General features: G+C 35.0%; 1 protein-coding gene across 5 annotated transcripts in view; it reads right to left on the minus strand.

The window, feature by feature from the left end:
* Positions 1-967: 967 nt before the first annotated feature.
* Atxn7 (Ataxin 7) overlaps positions 968-20,053 on the minus strand; it is a 108,177-nt gene continuing 89,091 nt past the window's right edge. For all 5 annotated transcript variants that reach the window (XM_067767442.1, XM_067767443.1, XM_067767439.1 and 2 more), the window contains exon 3: positions 968-19,707. In XM_067767442.1, coding sequence (XP_067623543.1) covers positions 16,318-19,707 — 3,390 coding nt within the window. In that variant the 3' untranslated portion in view covers positions 968-16,317. The remainder of the gene's footprint in view (positions 19,708-20,053) is intronic.

Raw genomic sequence — 20,053 nt, forward strand, 5'->3', positions numbered from 1 at the left:
AACGGAGCGTACACAATCCCGCAAGTAGCGTATAAGTACTGTGTGCACAGATCAAGTCTTCCTGCACCTGCATCTCGCAACTCTGTGGAGGTCTCCCCCTTCCACTGCTTCGAAACTGCGATGTTGACTGAAGTACTTTCATGGCCGGAGCGTCCTCTTGCACTTGTTGCAAAGAGTTATCCTCCGTTTGATTTCTTAAATAAAAATAAATGTAAGGCGCGATAACCTCCGAAGAGATCTAAGGCCGAGCTTCTCTTCCAATTTGCGTCGTGCTCCTCTTGATTTTCCCAACAAATTGGCCGGACGGGACCTACATGTTTTATGCCGACTCCGAACGGCATCTGCAAGGCAGATGAGTTTTCACTGAGAGCTTTTCATGGCAGAAATACACCCGGAGCGCTTGCCAAACACTGCCGAGGGGCGACCCCGCTTAGAAAAATTGTCTTCTAATTTAAAAACCTTATTTCTAAAATTTTGATGTTGCTTTGCCCGGCGTGCGAACCCAGGGCATATGGTGTGGTTGGCGGAGCACGCTACCATCACACCACTGTGGCGGCGTTTGATTTCTTAGCTCGGGATTTACACGCCTTGGAGAAAACTTGGGGTACAGTATATCCAAGCCACCATTGTCAACGAAGCATCAATACTTCCGCAAATAACATATTAGTGTTGCATTACGTATTATGAATTGGAATAACTTTTGAAAACTAACACCCTACTTATAATTTTCTGAATTTGAATTGTAATTTTCTGAACTTGAAATGCAATTTTCTGAACTTATAATGAAAAGTCTGAACTTTAATTGTAATTTTCTGAATTTAAATTGGAATTTCTGAACTTGAATTGTAATTTTCTGAATTTGAGTTGTAAATTTCTGAACTTAAACTGGAAAAGGTGTAGACTTTATGTATTTAAGCAACGTCCGTGTAACTACATTTTACAATAAATGAAAACAGTGCGTCCGCCGTTTATTACATTTATAATTTTATTTTATTTTTATTTGCGTTTGTATGTATTTAATTTAAGAAATAGGCTCAAAAACCTTTCAGTCTGGCTTAAAATGAAATATAATTAAATACACAATATGTACATACATTAGTTTCAATAACAAGCATGAAATTTAATAATAATAATAATAATGATGAAGATATAAAAAAGTGCAAATTGCGTTTTTCATTGACGTACATATGAGCTGTTGATGACTGTGCAAACAGCAGCGAACAGAAAAATAGCAGTGACATTTTTGTTTTTCAAATTTAGCATTTAAATTCTTTTGTATTTTCTATAGTTTAAGAAACGATTCTATGAATTGTGTAACTAAAATTCAAATACAAACCAATCTCAAAAACATTTTCGAAAAAATTTGAGAAAATTTCGAACTATTTATTTTGAGTACACTCAACTTGTTTGCGAATGCAGTTTTGTAGTCCAATCAATTTTAGTTTAACAAAGTGCGAGTAAAAGGTATTTCAAAACTAGCATTGCTTTTGAAAAAATTTTTCTGAAAGCTGTTTCCTCCTTTTTAAATAATTTTTTTCATGATTTGTATGAAGAAAAATCTAAAAAACCTACCGGAATAAAAAAATTCAAAAATCAATGCGAATTTTGTACTTTTTGAAACTAAAATTGATTGAGCTACAAAACTGCATACTCAAAAAAATTCAGAGTACTCCAAATAAATAGAAAGTTCGAAATTCTCGTAAAATTTTTGCATTTTTTCGCAAACGTTTTTGAGATTGGTTACTATGCAGCTGCTATCAGCTATGATAAAAACACTTACAAAGTATAACTGTTTTTGACATTATTGACGTTTTTCCGCAATGAGAAAATTTTAAAATTTCTTATTAAAAAAAAAAAACAAAAAAAAAAAAACAACAAATGCGCATATTTTATTTTATTCTATCTTTTTATTACCTTTTGTTTGGAGATTGATTTTTAAATATTAAATTGCGCAAAAACTTCAAAAAATAAATCATGGCCGACCAGAAGAGCGAACGGTTATACTTTGTAAGTGTTTTAATCATAGTTTCAGCTACAAAATTCATAGAAACTTTGGTAAAAGTCTAAAACAGGGGTCGACTGCTAATACGCGTCCAAAAATATCGCGGAAGGTGTCAAAAGACATGTATGGACCTCGAAAACAATAATTCGAAGAAGAAAAATTGTATCTCAATGCCGAGATATTTGCAGTTGAAGTTGGCAATTATCATGTGGCTGTTGTAATGTTGTTGTGCACTGAAAAAATTTTAGGTACAAAGGGATTTTGAACGCATTTTGATCCCACTGGTGGACCGGCCAAGTTCATTTTTCATAAGCGCGACCGAAGGCCTCCAACGCAGAAAGGTGTACTGCGCAAAAATACTATGGATCCCACTCCCGGTTTCGGAGGGTCCAGGGGTCATTTTTCGGTTTTTCGTTAATATCTTTTGAACGAGCTAAAATTCTGATTTCCCGCCTTTGGATTATTGTTGTCGAGGTCATTACGCGCCTTTAAACACCTCTCTCTCGATATTTTTGGACGTGTATTAGCAGTCGACTACTGTTCTAGATTATTACCGAATTTATTTATCAAAATATCGACAGTAAAAAATAAGAATTTAATTGATGAAATTTGATAAAAATTGCCGATCCAATTTTTTTTCTGTGATGTACATATGTATATTAGACTGGGCCGATTTATTAACCGATATCGCGCCATCGATTTTTCGATAGGATTTGTGCTCAGGAAAAAATGGCTCAAATCCTATCGAAAAACCGATGGCGCGATATCGGTTAACTTTCGTCCATACAAATCGACCCACCCTAATGTATATGAATGTTATTGAAAATATTCAATTGTAGCCATTTTCATTAAAAATATGTATTGTACCATGCGTATATCTACTATATCTTAATATATATCTACGATAACACTGAAACTTATCAACTACAAAGAGCTCTTTACTGTAGATCTACGCTCGGATGGAAAACAACCCGAAAAGCTTGTCGAGGTGGACATAACTCTAAAAGCAGCGAATTCAGTAGTCTAAAAGTTCTTCAATTTTATTTATCATTTGAAGTGAATGAAATTAATTAATAACCAAATTGCTAGTCATAATGGTTTGACTTTTAAAAAAAATACGAACATAACACAGGCCGACAAAATTTAACAAATTTTCAGATCCAGAAACCAGACTATATATTTCCGATGATTTATGATGCGCTGAATCTAAATCTAGCCTAAGAGATATCCTGACCTAAAAGTGCAAAAACCACCGGTTTTGCCCATATTTGAGGTTATGTAGCCTTGCAGATGTTTTCTTTCACCAAAACTAAAGGATAGCATCTATAAATAAGTCTTCTTCTTTCTAATGCTGTTGAGTTTGCTCAAATATCATTTTTTTTTCGCTGAGATATCGCATTTTGAAATTTTCATGTTTCTTTAGGAGATACGTGGGGGTTGGTGGATTAGGAGTTAAGTTGGTTAGCCCACTTGTGGTGTGAGATATCTAGATAAATAAGACTTATTTTAAGAAAAATATGCGAGTAAACTCTGTCCCCACTTGGGTTAGCCTGCTTGCGGTATGATAGGGTTGGTTTCTAGGGGTCAGGGCTGTGTGTGACTGCGTACCCGAGGGTTAGATAGTGTAGGGGTGTGGTGAGTTAGCACACTTATGGTGTGTGAAAAAATTTTAAGAAAAATAAGACTCAATTCAAGAAAATTTGTAATCGACTATATATCATGTCTATGTTATCTCAATCGATTTTCAGGTGTAGGAAAATTTAGAAATATGAAAATTTCAAAATGCCTCAAATATGGACAAAAACGGTATTTTTTGCACTTTTAGGTTAGGTTTCGAAAACCAGAGCTGATAGAACAATTCTGAGGCCAGATTTGGATTCAGCGCATCATAAACCTTCGGAAATATATAGTCCGGTTTCTGGATCTGAAATACAGTCGGCCTGTGTAATTCTACGCCTCGGATTGTTCTCGACCCATAGTAAATTTGTGTAACATTTTATTCACAATAATATTAAAAACTAAAAATAAAGATGCCTAAAAATAAGCTATCAACATTCAAATATTTGATTTAATTCTTTTTATAAATATGAAATATGATCGGGCCGAAAGTGACGCTAAACGCAGAATTATGTATTTTCTTTCTGTAGGTTTACGATTTAGCTTACAAAAAAATATAAAAATTATAAATAAAAAAACGAAAAAACTTATCCTAATTACACATATGCTAAGCCTGCATATGAGATGTTTTTTTGTTTTTGCCATTTTAGAGTTTTTTTAACTTTTAAGACAAAGTTTAACAAAGCATACAGTCGCTCAGAGTTGAAATGGAACCAGCATACTTTTTCTTTTACAATAGGTTGGGTAACACTTTTTTCAATTTTCCAGTTATTATTAATAAATTGTATTGTATAACAAAAACCCTATGCATGCTTAAAAAGTTTCAAGGCTTATCTTTGGACAAGAAATATTTATGAGAATCCAAAGATATTTATTAGACTGGGTCGATTTATTAACCAATATCGCGCTATCGATTTTTCAATAGGATTTGGGCTCAGGAAAAAAAGTTCCACTACGCAAAAAATAATTTTCGAGCCTGCGAAAAAAAATGACGAGAGTAAATTTTTCGACCAAAACACTCACCAAAATCCAAAAAAAAATATTTTTTTTTTTCAAAAAGTTATCGCCAACGTTTTTACAAAAGTTTTACGGAAAAAAAATATTTTTTCGGTTTTGAGGAGTGTTTTGGTCGAAAAATTTATCCTTTCGCCATTTTTTTTTTTGCAGGCTCACAAATTATTTTTTTGGGTATGTGTAGTGGAACTTTTTTTCCTGAGCCCAAATCCTATCGAAAAATCGATGACGAGAAATAGGTTAACTTTCCATACAAATCGATCCGACACAATATTTATATATCTTTTTTGAATATTTTACATACAACAAGGGGCTTTACGCACAGAAAAATAGCAGGGGTAATTTTAACGTATTACTTCAATATAATTCTACTTACTTGGTTTTCGATATTTTGAAAAAACAATTTCTTGGCATTTTACTATGCAAACCAATCTCAAAAACGTTCTGAAAAATTTTTTTAAAGTTCCAGTAAATTTTACAAAAATTTTAAAATCTATGAATTTTTTTGAATATTCAGTTTTGTAGCCCAATCACAAAGTACATGTTATAGGTCACTCAAAATTTTTATTAATTTTTGACATGTTTTTACAATGTTTTAGATTTTCATCCATGCAAAATTTAACTTTTTGTCGAAGAAAATCTGAAACTCCCTACGAAAAATAGTTTTCATAAATCAATTCGAATTTTGAAAGACCTAAAACTTGTACTTTGTAAGACTAAAAGTGATTGGGCCACAAAACTACAAACTCAAAAAAAGAAGTTCAGAAAACTACAAATAAGTTTTCGTAAAATGTTGGAATTTTTTCAAGACAGTTTTGAGAATGCTTTGCATATTTTCGCTCAAAAATATATAGATACTTTTTCTTAAAATATAAATAAACAAATAAAAAAAGTAAGGCGCGATAACCTCCGAAGAGATTTGAGGCCGAGAAAAAATCTAAACCTCAAGATGTGTTTCAAAATCTTTATGAATGTTTTGTAACTTTTACTTCTAATTTTTGAAAAGTATTTTGTAGTATGATTAACACATTTTATCAACTATTTCTTTTTTTATTAAGTTTTGCTAATTTTAGATGAAAAGTGTATGAATTGTATAACCAGACACATGTAATTTTAGCAAGGATTTCGAAATACTTCGAATATGGTGAAATTCTTCGAATGCAACTTCGAATTTTCAAAAAAATTTTGGGTATATAATTGCGTAGTAAATAAAATTTTTAAAGTTTCTTCTGAATATTCACATTTATCGGAAATTATTTAGAAATTCGTGGAGAGTTTGAAAATTTCATGAAGATTTCGAATCTTTTGACCCGAGTTTACTCTTTGGATATGCAGTTTTGCTGTAAAATAAATTTTCGCAGAACTGGTATAAGCGACTTTATGAAGATTTTGAAATATTTTATTCAAATTTTCATAAGCCCCTTGGATATGGAGAATTTAGTATTTTTGTTAAAAAGAGTTTTAGTCTAACAAAATACAAATTTAACGTTTTGTAGTAAAATCATTTTTGTAAAGTACAAATTTAAATTTTCTCTAAATATAAAATTTCCTGACATAAATTTAAAAGAAAGAATCACAAATTTAATAAAGATTTCAAAATTTTTGATTCGAACTAAACCTTTGGGTATGCAGTTTTGTTATAAAATCAATTATTGACCAACCAAGTACAAGTTTAAAAGCCTCTCCATTGATTTTTTTAATTTTTTACTTTAATTGAAGAAAAAAAACTCCCATGGAAGTTGCGAAATCGTGACTTGGAATTTTTAGATTCGCTTCATGCGACTTTCGAGACTCTTCACACTTAGTGTCAAATCGTTTGGCCTACAAAACTGCGTATTCAAAAAGTTGCGAAAATTCCAAGCAAAGCGTATTCCACAGGAAATAAAATATTCCATACAAGTAAACGCTTCAGAAAAATTTTGTTTGTCTAGTATTATTCAACTGTCAAGCAAACTCATACGCTTTCCGCTAACTTTTACTAAATATTTTTTACCAAAAGTGCACAGGGGAGTCCTGGTTTCGCCAAGAAATACATTTTTCTTTCGCGTTTTCTTATGATGTGCGCTTAAACCCCTATTGATTATTCGAATTGTTTCGAAAACGTTTTTGAGATTTGTTTCTGATTCCCAAAATTTAAAACACTTTCTAAAGTTACCAAAATATTTATAAAAGAGAAAAATTACTGATAAAATTGGTAAATAACTTTTGCTGCTATTTTCATTTTCATACCTGTACATATGAACTGGGCTATGTATACAGGGTTTTTGTTATGGGTCTACCACGTTATCCCCAAAATTAAAATCCCCAAATCAAAATCCCCAAAATCAAAATCCCCAAACTCATAATCCCCAACACAGAATCCCCATTTTATGTGTGAAATAAATTCAAATTAGGTTCAAAATCGCCGCGACCAAAAAAGAATAATAATCCATCCACACCAACATTCTGCATAGGCGGCCTTCGGCCGCGCTTATAAAAAATAACCCTGGGCTACGCCATGCCAAGTCCGGGTGTAACCGTGGCTACCGCCACGGTGATGTCGTTCTGCGTAGTACACGCTTCTGTTAGCTTGTTCGAATTAGAGCGACTAGCAGTCCTATATATGGATAAGTAAAAATATGTATTGCCAAAACGTGAATATATAGTTATACATACATAAATATGAATGAAAGAGGAAAGAGATATTGTTATTTTTTACACGGTCATGATGTTTATCATAGCACTGGGATTTTGTGTTTGGGGATTTTGATTTTGGGGATTTTGAATTTGGGGATTATGTGTTTGGGTATTTTTTTTTCTTTGGGGATTTTTTTTTTTTTTGGGATTTCGTGGCACTCCCTTTTGTTATAAAAATTTTGTTTTTAAAAACATTTAACAAAAACAATTTTGTAATTGAAATATTTTATATAATTTCTTTGTGAGTTCGTCCTATTTTTTTATGAGCGACTGTATTTGGTACTTATTTTTTTGGATTTAGAAAGTTTTTTAGTTTTTTCTTAAACTGTTATGCTGAGAAGAAGTTTTTGAATATATATTTACATTAAATTTAATACAATTATGGTATAAAGACATGATTCTTATTTTTAATAAAAATTTTTTTTAACTCAATATCACTATTTTGATATTATATCGTATACTTTATTAAACCTAAATTATTAAATAAATTTAAGTTTAATTTAAATTAACTTAAAATCAAATTAGAATTATTTTTTAAAAATATTTTAAGCTATATTCAATATTTATAATTTTTTTTTAACGGTTTATTGTTTGTATTGTTGTTTTTTTTGCTGCCGCTAGCTGTTTGAGCAGGTGATATACATCTGCGAGTAAAAAATGCCAGCAAAAATGATTTGAAAATTTTATCAGTTATTTTTTTAGTTTTTTTTTAGTTTTGTTAATAATAATAAAAAAAAAACACTATAATAATTGTGGAGGTCCACACCAAAACGAAAAAATTGTGTATGAAAATCTTATACAAATGTATCCTTTTGGTGTGGAACTCTACAATTGTTATTTTTTTTTAACTCAATATCACTATTTTGATATTATATCGTATACTTTATTTAACCTAAATTATTAAATAAATTTAAGTTTAATTTAAATTAACTTAAAATCAAATTAGAATTATTTTTTAAAAATATTTTAAGCTATATTCAATATTTATAATTTTTTTTTAACGGTTTATTGTTTGTATTGTTGTTTTTTTTGCTGCCGCTAGCTGTTTGAGCAGGTGATATACATCTGCGAGTAAAAAATGCCAGCAAAAATTATTTGAAAATTTTATCAGTTATTTTTTTAGTTTTTTTTTTTAGTTTTGTTAATAATAATAAAAAAAAACACTATAATAATTGTGGAGGTCCACACCAAAACGAAAAAATTGTGTATGAAAATCTTATACAAATGTATCCTTTTGGTGTGGAACTCTACAATTGTTTGCCAAAAACTTGGTAAACCAATTTCAAAAACGTTTCAGAAAAAGTTCAATTCAGAAAAAATATTGTTTATGCAGCGTTGTAGTCCTTTTCAATCTAATTTGACAAAGTACAAATAAATATATTTGTTCAAACTTTGTATAAGAGAAAATCTGAGAGATTCTTCGGAAAAACTCAATGCGAGTTTTGCAAGACTTAAAAGTTGTGTTTTGTCAGATCAAAATTTAGACTAAACAACTTCATACTCAAAAAAAAACACACCAGCGGGTTATTGGGCTTAGAATATACACGAGGCAGGTTCAGCTGTCATAAGAGCCGACTAAAATACCCATATGATTCAAGAGGTGGTGTAGCGCAACCCGTTTAAGGGTTGCCAGCGCTTATAGCTTACCCAACCTAATAGTCAACCCCAGCTACCCCCGGTGAATCCTGTTTCTTCATCAGGCAAGGCTCTGCGACCCCAAGCTCCTCATGGAACTAGGGAGTGGGGAGCGGGATGATGTAGGTAAATACTCAAACTATTGTGAACAGACCAATGAAAAGCATCGGTATGTTATTGTGACTAACTGAATAAAGAATTAAATTGGTATTGAACTAACGGAGTGAACAGTTGCTTTAATTACTACAGCGTCAGGTGTGGTAACGAAATACCTACTAATTTTTGCAAATTACATCATTAATAACTTCCGACAAAGCTCTTCCGCGCCCAACAAAAATTAATATCTTCCGAATAAATACATTTTAACATAGAAAAAATCGACAATGAACGTATCGCATCGATACTTGCCGACGCGGGAATACAATAACGCAGGTCGGCCTCAGAAGGAGAAATTAGGAGTCTGCTTCAGGATATATGTAGTTGGTGCACCACCGAAAAAACCAAATATCGGTAAATACGTAGAAGCTGGCGCTGATAAATCAGAAGCCCAAACCAAGCAGTCGCCAGAAAATGATGTTGGTGGAGGCGATAATGAAAATGGCGACACTCGTGAAAGCATACCCGAAGGTAACCTCAAAATTTGCGAAGTAGAAAATAACTGTGATACGGCGGCTGCGAGCAATTTAGAAATGCAGTTGCAAATTTTAAAGTTGAAAAAACAAATAAATGAGTCAACAACGACATACATGTACTCGCTGAAATACATATTTGTTCCGAAATATAGCGGTGATGATGACGGCAATATCGGCAAATGGATAGACAATTTTGAATACGCAGCAGATACATATGGGTGCAACGACAGTAGAAAACTTCTTTTGGCTCGTCAATTGCTTACTGGAAGCGCAAAAAGGTCGGCTGAGATCGTCCTTGCTCGAACATGGGGTGAACTAAAAACACGTTTATTGGCAGAATTCCGTAAAACACCTAGCTATAGAGAAACAATGAAAAAGCTAGAGGCCCCACGTTGGAATAAGGGCAAAGAAAGTATGTTGCACTATGTGTTGTCCATGCAAAAGATTGCCAGTAACAGCTCAATAAAAGACAATGACTTGGTAGAATTCGTCATTGAGGGCCTACAAGACAAAACCGCTTGCGTTTCAGTGTTATATAACACAAGCACACTTGAAGATATAAAGATGACATTGCCAAAATATGAAAAATTAATCAACAACATGAGTGGACAATCAGCGAAACCAGAACGTAAACAGCAAAATAGGTGCTACAATTGTTCAGCATACGGACATTTTTCAGCCGACTGTAAGAAGCCGAAGCGCCTAAGAGGATCTTGTTTCATATGCGGAGACACAAACCACTTTCATGGAAACTGCCCTAAAAACGTAGTTGGCGCTGCTTTCAATGGCGGTCACTGAGACGAAGCAGAGTGCCCAGGAACGGTGAGTGTTGCTTTAAACAAATCTTTCAGAATATATCCACAGTTTAGTTTATTTTCTTGTATGTTTGGCACGGGTAGCCGCACTAACTTTATCAGGAGATCCCTCATTAAACACGAATACATAAGTAAGCAGTCAATGAATTTCACAGCCATAGGCAATACAAAATTGAAGTGCTACGGAAACATAAGACTACCAACAAAATTAAATAATGAAATAAATTATTTAAGTTTTTACGTATTGGCAGACGATGCTATGCCATTCCCAATTATCTTGGGAAGAGATTTTTTAAGTTTATATAAAATATTTCTTTGTGTAAAACCTCTCGAAAATGAAATTTAATTAAAATCTGATAAAAACATAAAAAATCTGGTAGTTACTAAAGTGAATGATGAGGGCCCGAATAACGCTTCGGGAAATTTGCAGTATCGAAAGTTTTGAAAACGAGGCAGATATTAACCCAACTTTGCCTCTATGTTGGAAAAAGAATTTCGAGCAAGCAATTAAACAAACATACTTACAAAGTAGCTTGAGCAAACCAATACAGTGCGAATATAAGGCAAATATTCATTTAACTTCCGACACTCCTCTATCGTGTTCTCCAAGACGCCTTTCGTTTTCAGAAAAGGCTAAGGTGGCAAATATTATAACCGAACTTCTGAAAAAAAAAGTTATTAGACACAGTAATTCTCCATATTCCTCCCCGATTGTGCTAGCAAAGAAGAAATCGGGAGAAAGATGAATGTGTATAGATTACAGAAACTTGAATAAAGAAATATTGAGAGAGAATTAATTACCCACTTCCAGTAATCGAAGATTGCCTTGGGTATTTAGAAGGGAAACAAGTGTTTAGTTTTTTAGATTTGAAGTCGGGATTCTACCAAATTAAAATGGACTAGCAATCAGTTACATCATTTGTTGTCCCAAACGGACAATACGAATTTTTGCGAATGCCATTTTTGAAAGAAACCAGGTTTTGAAAGAATTCATAGTAAAAAACGAAATAATTGTATATATGGACGATATTTTAATCGCAAATTCAAAATTAGAGGAACATATTGAGCTAGTTAAAAGGGTGTTAACTCATTGAAAAAAGTATAATCTTGAATTAAAACTAGAGAAATGTAAGCCTGCATATTACCAAATAGAATATTTGGGGTATCGAGTATCAAGCGATGGAATAAAGCCGTCAGATAGTCACATTAAAGCTATATCAGAATATCCGTACCCGAGAAAACAAAGAGATGTTCAATCATTACTTGGATTGTGTTCATACTTCAGGAAGTTTGTAAGATCCTTCTCCGTGATTGCTAATCCGTTATACAAATTAATAAAAAAAAAGATGCCAAATTTGAATTTAATGAAGAGTGCAGGACATCATTTGAAGAACTTAAGTCTAAATTGATGTCATGCCCAATATTATCAATATATTGCCCGAAAAGAGAAACTGAACTACATTGCGATGCGAGTGCTATCGGGTATGGCGCCATTTTGCTGCAGAAATAAGAAGACAACAAGTTTCATCCTGTTGCCTACTTTTGAAAGCGAACTAACGAAGCCGAATCGCGTTATCACAGTTTTGAGTTAGAAACTCTTGCAATAATAAATGCCTTATGCCGTTTTAGAAGGTATTCAGTTTAAAATTGTTACAGATTGTAATTCGTTCGCATTGACCCTGAACGAAAAAAACGGTAAATAGCCGAATAGCTAAGTGGGCTTTAGAGCTGGAAAATTTCGATTATACAATACAACATAGAGCTGGAGCAAAAATGGCTCATGTGGATGCTCTAAGCAGATGTCAAACAAATTCTGAACAAGGTTTAGAAATTGTCGATAGTGAGGATATAGATTTTCGGTTGCACGCAGCACAAATACGCGAATACAAAATTTCTAAATTGAGGAACCAGTTAGAAAAAGAAGAGAATGATAAGTTCGAAATGCTTAATGGGGTAGTGTACAAAAAGAATAACGGCACTCCTTTATTCTATGTGCCTCAAGAAATGGAAAAGGAAATAATCAGAACAACCCATGAACATATTGGTCACTTAGGGGTGGATAAGTGTTATAAAAAGATAATTTCGACTTATTGGTTCCCAGACATGAAAAATAAAATTAACGAGTTCACAAGAAATTATATTCGATGCATTATGTATTCCCCTCCACTCAAATCGAACCAAAGGCAGTTACATAACATACCCAAAGAGTCTACCCCATTCCACACAATCCATTTAGACCACCTAGGACCTTTACCATCCTTACAATCAAAACGTAACCATATTTTAGTCATTATCGATAGCTTCACAAAATGCGTGAAATTATACCCAGTGCTCACAACAAGTACAAAGGAAGTGAATGCATCATTTAGAAAGTATTTTGAGTACTATAGTCGCCCAGTTAGATGTGTTACAGATAGAGGTAGTTGCTTCACTTCTAAAGATTTTTCTGAATTCATGGAGAGTAACAACATACAGCACATTAAGGTCGCGGTTCATTCGCCTCAAGCAAATGGCCAGGTCGAGAGGGTTAATCGTACCCTGGTGGGTATGTTGGCGAAATTTAGTGAGTCTATTCAGCACGCGGATTGGGTAAAGCACATAACAAAAATTGAGTTCGCTCTTAATAATACACCCAGCCAAGCTCTATTCGGAGTAAATCAGAGAGGGCCTTTAGCCGACAAGCTAACAGATACTTAGAGGATTGTTGAAGGTGGTAACCGTATCGTAGCCAACCAATTGGTTTTTGGTTTACCGTCGTAACGATAAAAAGCTGATTACGTTAGGGATACGACTACAGCGATACGACAAACGGCACCAATGACTCCTGCTTTAGCGGCACCAATAATCGATTGCATTGATTCCCATAAGGTTGGTCGAATCAGCTGTTATAAGGTTACCGATAAAACACCAATGTCTGCAGCTTTAATTACTACATCATGAAGATTTTTTATATTCTCTCGTACTTTCGAGATTTTTCGACAACGTTTTTGAATTGGTTTAAGTAATTTTCGTTATATAAACTTCAGAGTTTTCTTTTTTAAATTAACTGAGAAAATTACTGATAAAGTTTTTGATACATTTTTTTGCTAGTTTTTTACCCGCAAGTGTTCATACATTGGTAGTATATTAATTCGCAGCTAAGTTTGAACCATTAACTGTCATTTAAACAACATCTGGAACTACTTAGTTTCGTACATGATGCAATAAAACCAGACAGGCGAAGTCAATCAGGGCTGTCATGGAATCCAATCGGTTTTGCGTTTTATCGGAATTGCAAACCAATATTGATTTAAATTGGTGTCTTAAAACCGTATTGGTTTTGCTGTTTTCGAATGTAAATAAAAGCGATGTTCGAATCATCTGTTTTGCAGTGTATCGGTGCACCAGCAATTTTGATGTTAATTTTTTTTGGAAAAATTTTATAAAATAAATTGTTTTGTGCATCTAAATAGAAATAAACAAATTTATTGACATCAAAATGTCAGCACTTGTAGCATTTATGTCATTGGAAGAAGAAAGTTGCGAGAAGGTCAAAAGGAAAATTTTGAGAGATCGCAGCAATCCATTTGAGTTGCCAGAGACAGCGTAATTAAATTTCTTAATGTGGGTTTCTAAATATTTATAGTGTATTTGCAGTTACATTGCATACTATCGCATAAACAAAGAGGCTTTCCGAAGGTTATTGGACACCATTGAATGACGCTTAACTTGCTCGAAAGTTCTGCCAGTGCTGCAACTAGCAGCTACATTACGATATTTAACTGAAGGATCCTATCAAATATCAGTTGGCAAGGATTCTAGCATGAGTGTAGGAAGAAACACGGTGTCAACGATTTTAGATGATGTGCTTCATGAAGCCATTCGCAATAACTGTATGTTTCTTTCATGAATTCAATCAAAATACTGTTTTGCATTGAATTTTTATGCTTTCCCCTATTAAGAGTGAAAATGTATGTAAATTTACCTTTATTTACTTACATTTTTAGAAAATGATCAACTACAAAAGAAAAAACATCTATGAAAACATTAAATACATTGGAATCCAACAGCATTTAACTGATTGGTTTGTTTCCGATAGTAAAACCAATATTTTCGGATTCTGTGACACCTAAAACCGACACTAAATCCAATTCGAACATTAAACCGATAACATTGGATTTCATAACACCAAAGTAATTTTTTTGTCGGTTTTAATTCCGATTCCGACAACAATTTGATTCCATGACAGCCCTGAATATTACAAAATGGAGTCGCATTTGACTCGCCTTCATAACTTAAAATTTTGCTTTACACATTCATGCCCGGTCTGTATTTCTTTTATGGGGCGGAGTTGTTTCCGGTAAAAGTCTATAACAGCGGCCGACTACTAATACTCGTCCAAATATATTCCAAGAGATGTCACTTCCTACTTTATTACGCGAGAGTTACGGACTTGTTGTGAGGAAATGGCAAAGCTTTAGTAATCGGAACTAAATGGCTGGATCTTCAGATTTTCACTTTTTCACAAATGAAATGACTGTCAATTTAGAACGATATCGTGAAGTTGCGGATGAGTATCTGGAAGGCTTGTAATAAGAAAAATCGAGATTGATGGTATACGGTCACAAGACCCAACATTTACCTATGTAAACCAAGCGTTAAGTGGTATGCTCATTGAGCAGAAATATAGCGGCATAGGTTTTACAGCAACAGTGCTTCAAAAAATCAGAGCGTACCTGAGGGCAAAAAACTCTGGAAACAATTCTAACATCAAAAAAAAAAATTCCAGCCTTATGATAAAACCTGACAGAAGTGGTTCCGGCTTTCTATATCTATCCACCTGCCTCTCCATTTGCTCACCCTCTTATTTCTTGTGCCCTCGACCCACTTAATTTCTTTTTCATTCTTCCGCAAATCTTTAGCGTTTTCCTCTTACTGTTCTGGCTTTTCTTCTTATCTTATCTTATCTCTTACTTTTACCTTTAATAATCTTTTACGAATGTTATTCTTACTCTTCCTGTAGCAAGACTCACTACTTCTCAAACCATTTTCGTTTACTCTCACTCTCCTTCTTCGTCTCATTCTATTTATTTTTCCGACTTGAACCCAACTTCCTCTAATCGGCCTTATCCATTTCCTCTGATTTAATTTTGGTTTTCTCGCTTACATATTACATAACTAAGCTGGAAGAGAGCTAGACAAATAGTACCAAAAATTGTCTCTCTCTACTACTTAAAAATGCATGACCGGACTGACTTAACTTGTCTGGTTTTACTGCATCAATATTTCGTATAATAAATCAAGTGCTTTCATATAACATTATTTTTTTCGGCCCAGTTGACTACACAATACTGCAATAAAATAACGTACAAGGCCTAGAGCTAAAGATTTTGTATCTCATTCAGTACTGGTTATTTCCAAACATCGGTTGTCGATAATCCCTGCTTCACACACAGCTTGGAGAAAAGGAAACGTTTTAGAACTAGCCACAAAGAAGCCATTTTCGGACTGTCTCCTATGGAACTGAGAGCTTAACTTTCTGCAAGGTTTCGGCTGCTGAGTGTTAGATCACCCATTACCCCAACCTACACGAAAGCGCCTTGTATCTTTATAAATTTAATAGAGAACGTTTTTCAATCAAATTCTAGACAATGCATTTCTCTAATAAATTCTTAAATAGGGCACTTCAAACCTTTTGCCGTTTAGTCAGAAGCAGCTGAGATTTGAGGAGGTTACACACAGCCAATCATATTAATTTATCTATTGCTACGGCGCCATTTTAATAGACATTCAGAACTTCCCTGAATCCTTTAGGTCAAAAACTGGACTGAACTGCCACTAATTCGCCAAAAGTTTCTTGTCATTATGTTGTTTTTGCCTGTGTACAACAAAAACATGAACAACGCGCTTGCTTACAGCGCTGCATACTACGACGGCGTTTGCAACTTCAAGCCGAAATGCGCAATATTTCACTACAGTTATTGTTGTTGTTATTTCCACCATTCGCAACTGCATTTGCGCCTTTACAATTACCAATCACTGGCGCAGTTGTCACTCCATAATCTGTTAGCATTTTGAATAGTTGCTGTTGTTGCTGCAACAATTTTTGTTGCAATTGCGGTTGTTGAGAACGTTGTTGTTGCTGATGTTGTTGTTGTTGTTGACGCGTATTACGTGCCATATCATAGAGTTTACGACGACGTTCATAAAAGCGCGCTACACGTTCCGATTTCAATAGATCCGTATCTGAAATTGAATTGAGATTGGGAGTTATATTGTTGGTGTTGGTGTTACCATTGTTGCTGCTGCTGCTGCTGTTATTGTTGTTGACGTTCGCGTTGTTCATCTCATGATTGTTGCTTACACCATTGATGCTTACATCCCCTGTCGCGGCTGATGATTTGTGATTGCTAGTGTTTTTGTTGTTGCTGCTGCTACTACCTACACCACCTAACAAATCAGCTATTTGACGTGGTGAAAATTTTAGTCGTTTACTACCAGCATCCGCGCGACTATTACTGTTGCTGCTGCTCACGAGTGGCATACAACGTTTAATAAATTTGACACGATCATTTGTGCTACCCGTATTGCTAACAAATATTGTTTTGCTACTTTGCGCTAGCACGGGTCCAGCCGTACTGGGGCGTGGTGGCGGCAATGGTAAACGATTGGTTGGTGTAATTACAGCAACTGGTGCACCAGTTTGTGACTTACTGCGTACGAGTGTTGCACCTACGGCTACACCGCTACCGCTGTTGGTTGAATTGTTGCCCGATTTTGAACGTGAACGTTGCGCAGTTGCAGATGAAGAAACAGGCGACATACTAGCCGATCCACAGCCATTTGAATTTGTGTTAAAGGTAATTTCTAACCCTCCACTATTGCTGCCAATACCACTGCTACCACCATTGCTTTGTTGTTTTTGTTGTGCTGCATACAGTTGGCTTTGTTGTGAAACAGTGGAATTTGTAATGGTAATACTGCCTATTGAGAACTCATTGCTGCTACTTGACGACAATGCATTATTGGCCGATGATGATGATGATGATGATGAAGTTAAATTCGAGAAATAATTTTGCATTAATTTCGTTGAGTTGCGTGCAGTAGTTGCCGCATTCCCGCATACAATACCATTTATGCCACCACCACCACTCAAACTGATAGGACTATTGTTGGCTTTGCGCGTATTTAATATATGTTTTCGGAATGTTGTGGCTGCAGCAAATGGTAACTTGATTAGACCAAAGCAATTTATAGCTATAGGTTTCGGTATACCAGCGTAGAGGTAAGCATTTAAGTATACATCATCATAAGATTTACTATTATTAACAACAGCACCGCTACCACTGCTGCTACTTAGACTACCGCCGCTTGTATTGAATTCGCTTTTCATAGCTTTAACGTTACTGCTGCTGCTACCGCTACTGCTACTACTAATCCCCTTCACCATATCCAGCAGCGTATAATCAAAATCGAGTATATCAGCATCTATATCATCTATAGCTTCTTTATGTGAAATATTGTTTTCGTTATTGTTTGATTGCTGCAAAATTATACTAGCTTCTAGCGCCGTCGCAGCATTTGGTTGCATATCACTAATTTTCTGTTGTTCATAATTGGCTTGTGTTAAAAATTCGTTAAGCAAATGTTGTTGTCGTTGTTGGCTTATCACAGCCATTTGGGTATTATCAGTTATTTCATAAATTAATTGATCTTCAGCACCACTACCAACGACTCCGACAGGTAACACGTATTGCTGTGCACAATTACGTTGTTGTTGTTGCATGCCATTCATAACATTTGGCAGCAAAGTATTTGTTGTCCTACTTAAGTTATCTTGTGCAGTTAATTGCGCATCTCTCTCATCCACATTGTCATCGGTAAGCGAGGGTACATTATATAACTGAAAGTTGTCTGCCATGTGCTCATAAACACCGCCAACGCCGTCGACGCTCTCATGACCACAACTGCCACTAGCTGCAGCAAATGTTGCAAAATCGCTCATCATTTTATTCGGTTTCATATCAACTGTTGCAGCACCACACATATCTAGCAATTGTTTGGCACTAACAACACCACCACTGCCATCGTATTGTTGCTGCTGTTGCTGCTGGTGCTGAAGCGCAGTGTCATTAAGCATACTACCAGTATTATCAAAATGTGTACCTAGCGATTGTTGTTGGTAGAGTAATTGCTGTAAATGCATTGCATCGATAGCTGTGAGTTGTTGTTGCTGCTGTTCGTTCACATGGTGTTGCTGTTGTAAATGCGCTGGCATTTGATGCTGATGCTGATGGTCCATCAAACTACCAGCGGTATTAAACATTTTGAAATCATCTAAGGTGCCAACATTGTACGGCACATATTGTTGCTGCTGTTGTTGTTGCTGTTGTTGAAGTTGCGTTTGCTGTTGATATGCTATAAATTCTCCTGTGATTTCAACACCTGGCATATCATGCTGTTGTTGCATTGGCAGATATTGTTGTTGTCCAACTGTTGACCCACTCGCCATTATTGTTTCATCATAGCGCATGCGCTTAGCTGTTGGTACCTGTTGCTGATGATAAATTTGATTTTGTTCCAACTGTTGTTGCTGTTGTGCTACAGTCGTTGCTGTATCTAATTCATTTTCATCAAAATGTATTTCTGTATCCGCTGTGCTAAGAATTTCATTAATAAATTTACTGTCGAAAACATCGTCAAATGTTAAGATGGAATTATCATCGGAAGTGTTGTGTGGTAAAGCATTTTCGCAGGCCTGCACCACTTCTTGTGGTACCACATAATCTGTTGTTGTTGTTGTTGTTGTTGTTGGCATCACTTGAGATACAACATTGAAATTATTACTGGGAGCAACTGTAGCTGTTTGCAATTTTTCGTTGTTAGTTTCAGTATTTGTATTGGCCGTTGTAGGTATTTGGAACATATTGTTGGTATTTGTTGGCATAATATTTTCTGTTGGTCCTATAACATTGTTGTTGCTGGCTTCAGTCACCATTTTTTTATTACCAGCTGCGCTGTCGTCCAACATCACATTGTCAGTAATTGATGAGACAGCTTGATCGAGTTCGCTTAACTGTTGGGCTTCGAAGCTACTAACAGAAACTTTTTCTACGTCCTTTTTGATACCAACAGTGGAGGTGGAGGAGGCAGATGTCGATGTTGATGCACTGCTTGTGTTACCTTTAACTGTTGGCGTCACCACTGAGCTCAGTGAATGCGTTGCCATTAATGTTACTGTGGGCTTGAGACTTGAGCTTGCGCGCTCATAATCAGCGCTCGAACTAGACACAGATGAATCTGCCAATTCTTGTACAGCAAATGCTGGACTCTTTACCTGGAAGGTAAAAGAAAATAAGATAAGTATAATTCTTCTTTAATGATAGTGAGCGAAAAACAATTCCCACAATCTGTGGGGAGAGCAGGCTGTGTGGCACTATTGAAGCAGACCTTAATGGAATTGGCACGAATAAAACTTTCAAGGCCTATAGATAGAAAGTGCCAAAAGGGTCTAGTGGCGACATTTTCTTTGAAAAAAGTATGCCGTCTCCTGAGCCATGAGAACACTTTTTTAAATTCTTCTTAATCATTATAACTCTTAGAATGTTCACCTACATATATAAATGATATTTAGTAAATGGGTCCTATAGATCGAACTCGAGGAAATTTTGAAGCATTGAGAA

Source organism: Eurosta solidaginis, chromosome 2 (assembly GCF_040869045.1).
Source record: "Eurosta solidaginis isolate ZX-2024a chromosome 2, ASM4086904v1, whole genome shotgun sequence".
Classification (NCBI taxonomy): domain Eukaryota; kingdom Metazoa; phylum Arthropoda; class Insecta; order Diptera; family Tephritidae; genus Eurosta; species Eurosta solidaginis.